The 13,019-nt window shown below is 41.8% G+C and overlaps 1 protein-coding gene across 8 annotated transcripts in view; it reads right to left on the bottom strand.

Moving 5' to 3' along the window:
• Positions 1-13,019, bottom strand: part of UTRN (utrophin) — a 678,467-nt gene that overhangs the window by 409,963 nt on the left and 255,485 nt on the right. For all 8 annotated transcript variants that reach the window (XM_075596593.1, XM_075596597.1, XM_075596594.1 and 5 more), the window contains 5 exons: positions 12,252-12,427; positions 11,022-11,157; positions 9,829-9,978; positions 5,979-6,063; positions 4,976-5,190 (listed from right to left, as the gene is read on the bottom strand). In XM_075596593.1, the coding sequence (XP_075452708.1) occupies positions 4,976-5,190; positions 5,979-6,063; positions 9,829-9,978; positions 11,022-11,157; positions 12,252-12,427 (762 nt within the window). The remainder of the gene's footprint in view (positions 1-4,975; positions 5,191-5,978; positions 6,064-9,828; positions 9,979-11,021; positions 11,158-12,251; positions 12,428-13,019) is intronic.

The raw sequence follows: 13,019 nt of genomic DNA, 5'->3' as shown, positions 1-13,019 counted from the left end.
GATGTGAGGTGCGGGGGGGAGAGTGATGTGAGGTGCAGGGGGAGAGTGATGTGAGGTGCAGGGAGGGAGAGTGATGTGAGGTGCAGGGGGGAGAGTGATGTGAGGTGCAGGGGGGAGAGTGATGTGAGGTGCAGGGGGGGAGAGTGATGTGAGGTGCAGGGGGGGAGAGTGATGTGATGTGCAGGGGGGGGATAGTGATGTGAGGTGCAGGGGGGGAGAGTAATGTGAGGTGCAGGGGGGGGAGAGTGATGTGAGGTGCAGGAGGGAGAGTGATGTGAGGTGCAGGGGGGGAGAGTGATGTGAGGTGCAGGGGGAGAAGGATGTGAGGTGCAGGGGGGTGGGATGTGTGTGGTGTGCAGGGGGTTATTGTGTGTTTGATGTGGAGAGGGAGTATTATGTGTGTGGGTGAGGGGGAGAGATGGGGGTATGAGAGATAGATGGGGAGTATCGCAAAGGTTGATAGTGAGGGGTTCTGGGGGAGATATGAGGATGATGATGAGAGGTGCTGGAGGAGAGATGATGATAATGATTTTACCCGTGCGGCCCAAATTTTTTTTCGTTGGAGCAGTTCGGCCTTTCTCGCTTTACGAGTTGTGCAGGCCTGTCCTACTTGTTTAGAATCCCATTTTAAAATATCTCACGGCGTACTAACAATTAGAAGCCACTTATTGTCAAATGGTTCCAGCCTCTCTCACTTTGAAAACAAACATCAACGTAAAAATAGTGGCACGATCCAAAAATAATTACTATAATCCACTACTGACCATCCCATATGCTCAGCAACTCCATCTAAACATAGTGACAATCAACAGCCTTTCCAGGTACTGCGACTGGTCAGCATGGGGAGAATGTATTATTCTAACAAACATTTCAAACACGAAACGTCACAACCGTACCACAAATCTTCGTTTTGTTTTGCACGGCAACACATTTTTCAACTCATTTACTGCCACGGGGGCCCAAAACACATTTCAGTGCAATGCCTTGCTGACACTTCAAGCCGAACAGGGATTAAGTTATTATTAATAGAGATGTGCGAAAAAGTGAAAATCCGATACCCAGATTATTTACCAAAATCCAATCCGCACACAGACATGCAAAGGCGGATTAGGCACTAATAAATTCTGGCGGATACATCTGCATCCACCATAGAATTCCTTCCGCACGAACTTTGTCAAATGGGTTATCCTATTTTATATTAAATAGGATTGCAAGGTTTTTTTTTAAAAAAAAATTTCTTTCAAAATTCGATTCACCCAAACCAGGGGTGTGCAAACTTTCAAGGAAGAAAAGACCTTTTATAAAAAATGTCTTTGTCCAAAATATTCCGAGAGTCGCAAGACATGCATGAATATTACACCCCCACAAACACATACATATACTGTACACACAAATAGGTATATAATATATAAGCATTAACATACGACAAACTTACTTCAATCAGAATTAGGAAAAGGAAAAACTATGTGGGGGAGTAAAACCCCGAGAGCTATTTATATGTGAGAGGGCAGTGTGGCTTCACTTTCTGGTGAATAAGCGCTACATTTGGGACATGTCCCCACCCCCAAACACATACATACACTAGCCCCCCCACCCCGAAATGCATACATACACCACCACCCCAAATACCTACACACACTACCCCCCAATACATACATAAACACATTACCCCTCCAATACATACACTACACCCCAAATACACATACACTACCCCCGCAAATACCCACACACTACTCCCCCAAATACATACACACACTACCACCCGCAAATACATACAGGCTATCCCCCCAAATACACACACGCTAACCGCCATATACACACTATCCCCCAAATACACACACACTACACTCCCTCAAATACACATACACCATCCCCCAAATACACAAACACTACCTCCCCCCCAAATACACATACACTACCTCCCCCTTAAATACACATAAACTACCTCCCCCTTAAATACACATAAACTACCTCCCCCTTAAATACACATAAACTACCTCCCCCCTAAATACACATACTCTACCTCCCCCCAAATACACAAATTACCTCCCCCAAATACACACACTACCTCCCCCCCAAATAAATATACACTACCTTCCCCCTAAATACACAAACACAAACACCCCCCCAAATATACAAACACTACTTCCCCCCTCAATACACATACATTACCTCCCCCTAAATACACATACACTACCTCCCCCTAAATACACATACACTACCTCACCCACAAATACACATACACTACCTCCCCCACAAATACACATACACTACCTCCCCCCCAAATACACATACACTATCTCTCCCCTAAATACACATACACTACCTCCCCCCAAATACACATACACTACCTCCCCCCAAATACACATACACTACCTCCCCCCCAAATACACATACACTACCTCTCCCCTAAATACACATACACTACCTCCCCCCCAAATACACATACACTACCTCCCCCCCAAATACACATACACTACCTCCCCCCAAATACACAAACACTACCTCACCCCTAAATACACATACACTACATCCCCACCCCCAAATACACTACCCCCCCAAATACAAATACATTACCTCCCCCCAAAATACACATGCACTACCCCCCCCAAATACACACACTACCCCCCCCCCAAATAAATATACACTACCTTCCCCCTAAATACACAAACACAAACACCCCCCCAAATATACAAACACTACTTCCCCCCTCAATACACATACACTACCTCCCCCTAAATACACATACACTACCTCCCCCACAAATACACATACCTCCCCCTAAATACACATACACTACCTCCCCCACAAATACACATACACTACCTCCCCCACAAATACACATACAACCTCCCCCCCAAATACACATACACTATCTATCCCCTAAATACACATACACTACCTCCCCCCAAATACACATACACTACCTCCCCCCAAATACACATACACTACCTCCCCCCAAATACACATACACTACCTCTCCCCTAAATACACATACACTACCTCCCCCCAATGCACATACACTACTTCCCCGCTAAATACACACTACCTCCCCCCAAATACACTACCTCCCCCCCAAATACACATACACTACCTCCCCCCCAAATACACATACACTACCTCCCCCCCAAATACACATACACTACCTCCCCCCCAAATACACATACACTACCTCCCCCCCAAATACACATACACTACCTCCCCCTAAATACACATACACTACATCCCCACCCCCAAATACACTACCCCCCCAAATACAAATACATTACCTCCCCCCCAAATACACATGCACTACCACCCCCCCCCCCCCAAATACATACACTACCTCGACCCCAAATACACATACACTACCCCCCTTAATTATAATTTGTTAGAACGGGGGGATTGCTGCTTTAAATGTAGTAAGATCAAATGGGGGAGGAAAAATAGATTGAATAGATTTTTGTAAATTAGGCAGGTTTCAAAACAAATGCAATTGCCAATTTCCTAGTTTACTTAAGCTTTAATAAGCTTGATTATGAGAATTAAGAGTTTATCAGAGAGGTATACAAACAATTACATGCACAGAGCAAGCATATGAAGTGCAATGCATGATCATTATTATTCATATATCCTAACTACATAAGATGTGAAACAATGCTAAATTAGAACTACCTACAGCAGATGTCTATTTTGAACCAACAAGAGAATTCTTCATACTGTAGCACAGAAACAGATTATTTTTTTTAGCTATTCTGTGTTTTATGTTGTTTCATGTAGTATTTTGTTTAGTGTTCTCACAATCTATCTGTGTCAGTGTTGCACTATGATTTTCTTTTTTCTTATTTATTTCCACGTCATGAGACTACAATCAAGATCTCATTGGAGATTGTTTTGGACAATAAGAACTGTACCACCCTCTGGTCAGACAGCACTGTAAGGTTCACAGTTCATTTAGGGCCAGTATATTGTGTTTTTTCTACAGAAACAGAATGCAATTATTTGCATTATAGTCAAAATCCACACAAATACGTTCTTCAAAACTGTAGGTGAAAGATACTTAGATAATTTAGTACAATTGTATTCGTAAGCAAATTTGGCCTCGTATTTGTGTACTCCCAGACACACTGCCTTTATCTAAAGGCGATGACAGGTTTTAGATGGACTTACATTATGTGGGACTATTTTAATGGATGCTTCACCATCTGACATCCCCCCCACACTACTTTCATAATCCTTCTTACTTGAACCAGTGGTGGTGAGAACATTGCACCAGTGTAGGCCTCTCTATTGGCAGGCTATAGCATATGATCGTGTTGGCTGAAGCTAAAGAAATTCCTTCTCACCTGTGGCAGGACGGCCTGTAGCCGAGGTCAGGGAACAGTCCACACGTGTAGTTTCAGGATAATGAAAAATGTTCAATGGCTTTATTTCTCCACAGTAACATAACATGCGGGTACACTGTCCCTTTAACAAAATAAATCCTGCTCCACGATGGGAGAAAAACTGACTAACACAGCAGACCTATCTAGCAGGCTGGCTGGCTAAACCATAACCAAACCTTCAGAGTCTTTTAAGCAGTCATTAAAAACAAATGAAACAAATCTTACTTTGGCTGCAGTAAGTAGTGTGTTGTATCCTTCTGGCTAGCAGCACATCTATCCATGTGCTCTTGTCTGAGAGAGCCCGCTACTGCTGGTAACAAGATCCTTTTCTACCTTTCTGGCTGTCAGGTGTCAGCTTACTTCCTGACTACCTAAGTTCCACCTGAGTTAACCCTTATGAGTGCTGGATGAAGCACTCAGACATATGTCTCCCAGGCGTAACTGATAGGAGTTGACTTCACTCTGTCACATCACCTTTAAACTTTACTTGATTGCCCAGGACAGATCAAGCCACCTCCTTCCTGTCCTCCTTCTTTGGAACATACCCCTACAATGGGCACTCACATTAATCCAAGCCCTTTTTTACGTCTCTGTGCCACAATGGTCATTACCTTCATGCGTGATATTGTAGTGTTGATCTCTTCTGCATCGCCTACGGTAACAATATTTGACTTGAGCATCTGGTCAATGAGGACAAGCCAGTCTCCTAGTTCAGTGACAGTCCTATCCAGGTCAGTGGGAGCGGGAAGCTCCAAACCATGCTGAGCCGAAGCAGGGATTTCAGAGGCAGAAGTTACCAGCACCACTTTTTGGACTGCTGGGAATGCTGTTAAGAGAAATAAATCCCAAGGTTACAACATGAAAGTAGCTCTACTACAGGGTCTGGGGCCTAAATATATATATTTACTACTTATATGCTGCATAAGCAACTAGTATGAAATTAGCCAGAGCAGAGAGTCCAAGGACCACGGGATGCATTAAAAGAGCCCTACTGTAGTACAGTATCTACATTTGTATTGTTTCAAGTTAGGCTTTTGGGGCCCAAATTTGTTAAGATATTGGTGATTGATGAAAAAGCGACAGCAATGACATGGATAGTGTTAAATGTCTGGGCTGTTTCATTTTTATTCACATTTTCTAAAAACAAAAAAAATGTAATTAAATAAAAATGAACACTGATTCTAGGCCTGGTAGAAAATCTTAATGGTCAACTTATGGTGCGATGTATTACATATTTGCCTTTACATGCAAACCCTATATCAGCGGTGCGCAAAGTGGGGGGCGCGGGGTTTACACTTAAATGAAGTGCCGGGGGAGCTGCAGGGCCTCTGTAAACCTACTTACCTTGATTTAGCCGGCATCTGGAGACGCGTCGCCATGGCAACGCGGCGGGGTCATGTACCGTCACGTTGCTATGGCAACGTGCCGTCATGACGTCCAGGCGCCGGGAATCAAGGTAAGAAGGAGGAGGGAGGGGGGCGCGTGGAGAGCAGGACAACCAGCAGGGGGGAGCAGGGGAAAATGTTTGCGCCCCCCTGCCCTATATCAACAACCCTCTGACATTTGAAGTTCAGCGTTAGGGTGTAGCAGTGTGCAAGTAAATAATTTGCTTACTGGATAATGCTGGCTGCGTTGCATAGCTGGGATAATACAACCTTTCCTCCAGGTCCTTCACTTTCTCAGGTACTTCTCTGGACACCTGTCAAAAGAAATATAGTAGTAAACGCAGTACATCAACATTGCTATCTAATACTTTTGATTTCTTAGATTTTCTTTTTTGGTTAAGGAATCCTATGACTATATTGGGAAATTCTGCAAAAAAAACAACCCTCTCTAATAGCGTGTCTGAGATCAGATGCATTGTAAGGAACCCCAACCCTCTCTAATAACGTGTCTGAGGTCAGATGCATTGTAAGGAACCCCAACCCTCTCTAATAGCGTGTCTGAGGTCAGATGCATTGTAAGGAACCCCAACCCTCTCTAATAGCGAGTCTGAGATCAGATGCATTGCAAGGAACCCCAACCCTCTCTAATAGCGCGCCTGAGATCAGATGCATTGGAGGGGACCCCAACCCTCTCTAATAGCGCGTCTGAGATCAGATGCATTGTAAGGAAACCCCAACCCTCTAAATAGCGCGTCTGAGATCAGATGCATCGTAAGGAAACCCAACCCTCTTAATAGCATGTATGAGATCAGATGCATACTAAGGAAACCCAACCCCCTCAAATAGCGCGTCTGAGATCAGATGCATTGTACGGCGTCCCAACCCTCTCTTATAGCGCTTCTGAGATCAGATGCATTGTAAATTCTTCTGTATTTGGAACAGTTTTCAAATGACCTGAAAATTGCAAGAAACCATTTAGGGATGTCAGCAGAACCCAAGTGTTCCAAGGAACCTCTGTTGAAAAACACTGATCTAAACACTCCCATTACAGTACAGAAGCCCTGTTGTCCTCTCTCATCAGACATACTGAAAATTTGGGGCAAATAGCAAGAGTTTGGTCAAATCAACACCTCAAAGCTATTGCCCTTGCGAATGTGCACTGTGGTATGGAGCATTTCAGGGAGCTCACAGAATTCAATAAAACTTTCCATATTTCAAAAGGTATGTCAGAGCTGACCTCTTGGCAAATATTTACAAGGCTAGTACAAGTAGCTGAAGAATTATAAGTACAGTATAGTAAAAAATATATCTATTCTTAAAAAGACGTTTACAGTCTTCCAATGCCAATGTTGCAATGTGAAGCAATGCCGAATATGATTCGTTAGTTCAAACTAAGTCTCACTAGGTTTATTTGGTTAGGAAAGGAAATCCCAGAACATTGATGGAACATTTCATCACCCTCCATATTTCCCCGATAACTCACTACACTCTATCCAAAAACATATAGATTAACTCTACTACAGAGAAAACACAACTGTAGGGAAGACTAGGCAGGTAGGATACTTTGCAGAACTTGCCAAATCCTCCCAGTTAGGAAATGATGAACTTCATCAAATAAGGAGATTTGGGGGTTTAAAATGTGTACAAACGATCATTAATGCATTAATGTACATTCTGATTTGTTTAAGAAACCTGGGGAAAATATCCTGAATCCCACTTCACTGTCAATGTATACAGTGATCATAGTAGGTGGTACGGAGTACATCATACTGTATGTGTATATATGTATATGTGCAGGGAGATATTGTCACCAGATCTTTTCACAGCAACACAAAGAATTGTTGAAGACATTAGATTGGAAAGAAAAAGGAATAAAAAAAACCACTGTGCATATTTGAGTCACCTAAGATTTGCAGATAACTTTGTGATCTGTGCCACAAATCCCGAAGATCTGCAGCAACAAATTGGAGAACTCGCCAGAGCAAATAAGAATGTGGGCCTCTCTATGCATGTCAGCAAGACCAAAGTGATCTTCAGCAAATGTGTCAAGTCTTCAAAGATTCAAATAAATGGAGTAGAACTAGAAGAAGTCGTAGACTATGTCTACCGTGGCCAACAAATAACAATGGATAGGAACCTTTTGAATGAAATCAATAGGAGATGAAGATGGGATGGGGCGAATTTGAAAGAAATGAGAAAATATTTCAGGGGAACATTAACACTGTGCCTCAAGAGGAAAGTTTTCGGCCAGTGTATTGTGTCCGTACTCGCACAGATGTGAAACTAGGACCCTAAATCCTCCGATAATTCAAAAACATTAGACAATGCAAAGAAGTATGGACAGATGTATGCTGGGTATTACCCGAAGAGACAGGAAAAAGAATGAATGGGTTTGAAACCAAAAAAGAGTTTGTGATGTTACAATGATGAGGACATTAAAATGTGTTGGAGCAACGAGGAGAAGAGAGACTTGCACCGCAATACTTGGAAGATCCTTTGGGGGGACCTACTGTACATCCAGTAGTGGATCTACATGGGCTGATGATTTTTTATAGAGATAGATACACATATAAAACGAAAATTGCCGTGTTAGTCCAGTTGCGATAGTGCAGAATAAATGAGTACTTCAGTATTATGTGATACCTTTTTTATTTGGACTAACAATTTATGTCATAAGACACACTTTCGAAGGTTCTCCTCTCTTCCTCAGGTCAGCAATACTGATTTACAAAGGAATCTATGGCTAGTCCAAATAAAAAAGGTATCACCTAATACTGAAGTACTTATTTATTCTGCACATATACATATATATATATATATAGCAAATGGAAATATTACTGTATGTGCATTTGCATGTCTTAAACAGGTCTGCAACCCTGTCTTTCACCATTATCGCCCAGCTCACAGCCCTTCCACTGCAGCAAGGGATTCTGGGAAATTACATACGGTAATATTTTCATTTGCTATATGCTTTGCTGTGGATGGTTTTTGTCACTTTTTTACTCACCATAACATATATATATATATATATATATATATATATATTTAAGTTATGGTGAGTAAAAAAGTGACAAAAACCCTCCACAGCAAAGCATATAGCAAATGGAAATATTACCGTATGCTCATTTGCATGGCTTAGACAGGTCTGCAACCCCACCTTTCACCATTATCACCCAGCACACAACACTTCCACTGCAGCAATGGATTCTGGAAAATGACATGCAAATGAGCACACAGTGCCACTTTTTGCTTCAAAACCATTTTAAACATGGTTCCCTATAGGCTTAAGCTTGCTGCATGGTCACAGCTTTAAGCACAGCCAGGGTAAAGATGCATAGCCAGTAAACCCACCCACAGACAGCCGATTCGACCTTAATGGGTCTCATCAGTGTGTGGTTGGTTACACTGGCTTTGCAAAAATGAAGCAATGAGGATGGGTTTTACCATACTTAGTTAAGTTATGGTGAGTAAAAAAGTGACAAAAACCCTCCACAGCAAAGCATATAGCAAATGGAAATATTACCGTATGCTCATTTGCATGGCTTAGACAGGTCTGCAACCCCACCTTTCACCATTATCACCCAGCACACAACACTTCCACTGCAGCAATGGATTCTGGAAAATGACATGCAAATGAGCACACAGTGCCACTTTTTGCTTCAAAACCATTTTAAACATGGTTCCCTATAGGCTTAAGCTTGCTGCATGGTCACAGCTTTAAGCACAGCCAGGGTAAAGATGCATAGCCAGTAAACCCACCCACAGACAGCCGATTCGACCTTAATGGGTCTCATCAGTGTGTGGTTGGTTACACTGGCTTTGCAAAAATGAAGCAATGAGGATGGGTTTTACCATACTTAGTTAAGTTATGGTGAGTAAAAAAGTGACAAAAACCCTCCACAGCAAAGCATATAGCAAATGGAAATATTACCGTATGCTCATTTGCATGTCTTAAACAGGTCTGCAACCCTACCTTTCACCATTATCACACAGCACTTCCACTTGGTTCTTTAGCTTACATACAGTAGATCATAAACCTCTTAAAAGAGGACAAATAGCATGATACAGTACTATTGTACCTGAGTCCAGTTGAAATGTATTGTTCTCAATGTGGCAGAAAGTGTCTCTCTTTTCTGCGGACTGAAACTTTTCTGAGCCAGCATCTCTGGTCCTGTGCGGTTTAGCCATTCCACTCTTTCACTTTGTTTCTCCATTTCCTTAGCTACGGCCTGAAGAGGGCAGAAGAGGTCTTTAGTTAGCAGCAAGATTCTTACAAGTGTTCGTCTATTTGAAGAAAAGAAAAAACGTACTTAGCAGAGAGCTCAATGCCAAGGACATTTTTATAGGGGCTTATAGCATCCCAACAAAACAGTGTTGATTATGTAATTATTTTCCCTGAAGTGATGCTGAATAAGTGTACGTCCGTAATGTTATGTGTGACAGGGCAAATGCTTTGACCAAAGACAGAATCAACAAGTATTACACAAAAGGAAAATACTACAGCCACATATCATATAAAAATAACATAAATCAACCATTGTGTATATAATTAATGTGCTCTTGGGAGTAAGAGGAGATTAAAAACCACTCAGCATTCCGTGTTAAATTCCACTGTTCCCAACAACACCACAAGTTTATTTGTTCAGCAAAAGGAGAGCTTGCTTACCTGGGGGAGGAAGCATCAACACTGAAAGTAATAGAATTCTAACTTTTATTCCATTTAAGCTCATCAAAACAAGGAAATGACAAAACAGTGCTGATTGGGCCATATTTGCTAAGCGATGCTACTCCATAGAACACGTTACAGCCTTATCAAATTAATGGGCCTAAAGGTGTCTACTGTTGCTAGAATATGGCCCCTCGTCTTTCTATGTGAGCTATAGTGCTGCACACAGGAAGAGGACTGACCCAGCACTGGATACAAAATAGACGGGTGATGGTGTCTGCACATTGGCCGCAGAATAATGAATCGCCCTCTTCTGACACACTTCATATATAACCAATTCATTAGTCTGACTACACAGAGGCGGCTCATGAGACCACAGACTGGACATTTAAAGCATCCTAAATTACAAACCTGGCATGAAGCAGGGCACCAAAACACACCCAATGACTGTACTAGCCACACAACCATTAATCCCTTTAAAGATTATAATTATAGCCAAGTTCTTTACAAACAATGGATTTTTGCAAGCTTCATGGATGCCACAGCATTGGGAATTATATTAGGGAAATGCATACTTTTGATATAAGGAAAAGCTTGAATGATTACCTTTAATTCTTGCAACCTCTCTTCGTCGCCCAATGCAGGGTTCCCTCTCACCGCATTTGTTGTCCGCTCTAACCAATAGACACATTCATCCATCTTTTTCTTGTAGTCATTAAACGCTGCACTTTCACCTTTCAGCCTTAAAAAGTACAGCAACAACTGGATGTCATTTAAGAAGACAGACAAGACACTTGTGGCAAATCCAAAGTAATTTGATAGAATCAGTTGCATTTACAAAATGTTTAATAAGAACATGTTCTGAAGAGCTGACACTCTAATATTTATGGCCAGAGGAAGATGAAATTACATACCTAAGGTCACACAGAGATGATCTTAGCTGGGCAAATGTAAATCAGAAATGTACATCCATTAGAAATGAAAATGAATACATAATAATTATAGTCATTTGTTACAAATATCAGTGATACTTTCATTCCAACAGTCATATCCAAACATCTGAATATTTAGGGAATCTTGTATGCAATCAGTGTGTCAACTCACCAACATTTTTATCACTGAGCCCTATAGACATATCTAAATATGGATAAGAATAATATTAATATATTATTATTATAGTATTATGGTATCAAGAAAATATCCCCCGTGCCTGGTCTTGAACTCAAGAGCTTATTATTATCCAGAGGATTACATTATGGCTCAGAATTACAAAGCAGTACAGGCATACCCCACATTAATGTACGCAATGGGACCGGAGCATGTATGTAAAGCGAAAATGTACTTAAAGTGAAGCACTACCTTTATCCCACTTATTGATGCATGTACTGTACTGCAATCGTCATATAAGTGCATGACTGATGTAAATAACGCTTTTGTAACAGGCTCTATAGTCTCCCCGCTTGCGCACAGCTTCGGTACAGGTAGGGAGCTGGTAGTGCTGTTCATGACGTGCTGACTGGCGCATGCGTGAGCTGCCGTTTGCCTATTGAGCGAGATGTACTTACTCGCGAGTGTACTTAAAGTGAGTGTCCTTAAACCGGGGTATGCCTGTACTATGCGATAAGATACTTTTCAGCTTCAAACAACACGTTACATCCTGTTAACGTGAGTTAGCCATGAGTTGCTTCTGCCTCCAGTTGACATGTCATACAGTAACATGGCTTTGTAATTAAGGGCCAAATACCCTTTTCTGTATTGTTGGTTACACAGTATTGCATCATAAATGCTTCCAGAATTAACGTTTTCATGGGCTACACATGCCCCACACCGTTTTACCTCTGCTGTCTCTCCAGGACCTCAGCTTTAACTGCACCCCAACGCTTATTCAGCCCAGCAAGTTTCTCCTGCAGGAAGTCTCCATCGGTGGCAGAAAGATGCTGCAGGATTCCTTCTCCGCTTTGGTTGAGGATAGTAAAGCTGAGCTGGTTGCGGCTCACTCCCTCCTCAAGCTCCTATCAGGATAAAGCAGGTGAACATTCAGACGTGTGTATCTGCAGCCTTCATGCCTGTGCCAGGCTCACACTTCTCAGCACACTGGTATAAAACAAATTACACAGGCTCAAAATATTCTGCTCGAGTGAGGCTCTGTGTACACTGCCAGTATCAAAAGTATTTCAAGCCTTAATAAAAATGTGAAGTGTTCAAAATAAATTCCTATACTAAAATGTTTCCATTGTCGGGCAACTGCTTTTATCGAGAGTAAATGCGTACTGTAGGTCCCAATGTGTGCAAAAAAAAAAAAACATATAGAAAAGTATACTGTCTGCAGTATATATGAACAAATATATTTATTATTATAATGGCTACAATAGAATGTATCCTTTTAGTGAAGTTTTGAGATGTTTCCATGCAATCACTATAGTTAGTGCTAAAAAAATGCCCAATTTAAAAGTGCATTCTCACATTCGGCCAAACAACTCAAATGTAACAGTCTAACTTGCTTTCCCGAACAAACACTGCTAAATAGCAACAGTTTGGCTACTTTAATTGTAGGGGAAATTAGTGACGAGTTGATTTTTTGGGGGGAGCCTTTGAACGGAGATG

Source organism: Ascaphus truei, chromosome 4 (genome assembly GCF_040206685.1).
Source record: "Ascaphus truei isolate aAscTru1 chromosome 4, aAscTru1.hap1, whole genome shotgun sequence".
Classification (NCBI taxonomy): Eukaryota; Metazoa; Chordata; class Amphibia; order Anura; family Ascaphidae; genus Ascaphus; species Ascaphus truei.
The sequence above is the reverse complement of the archived record's forward strand: the minus strand, read 5'-3'. Positions and strand labels throughout refer to the sequence as shown.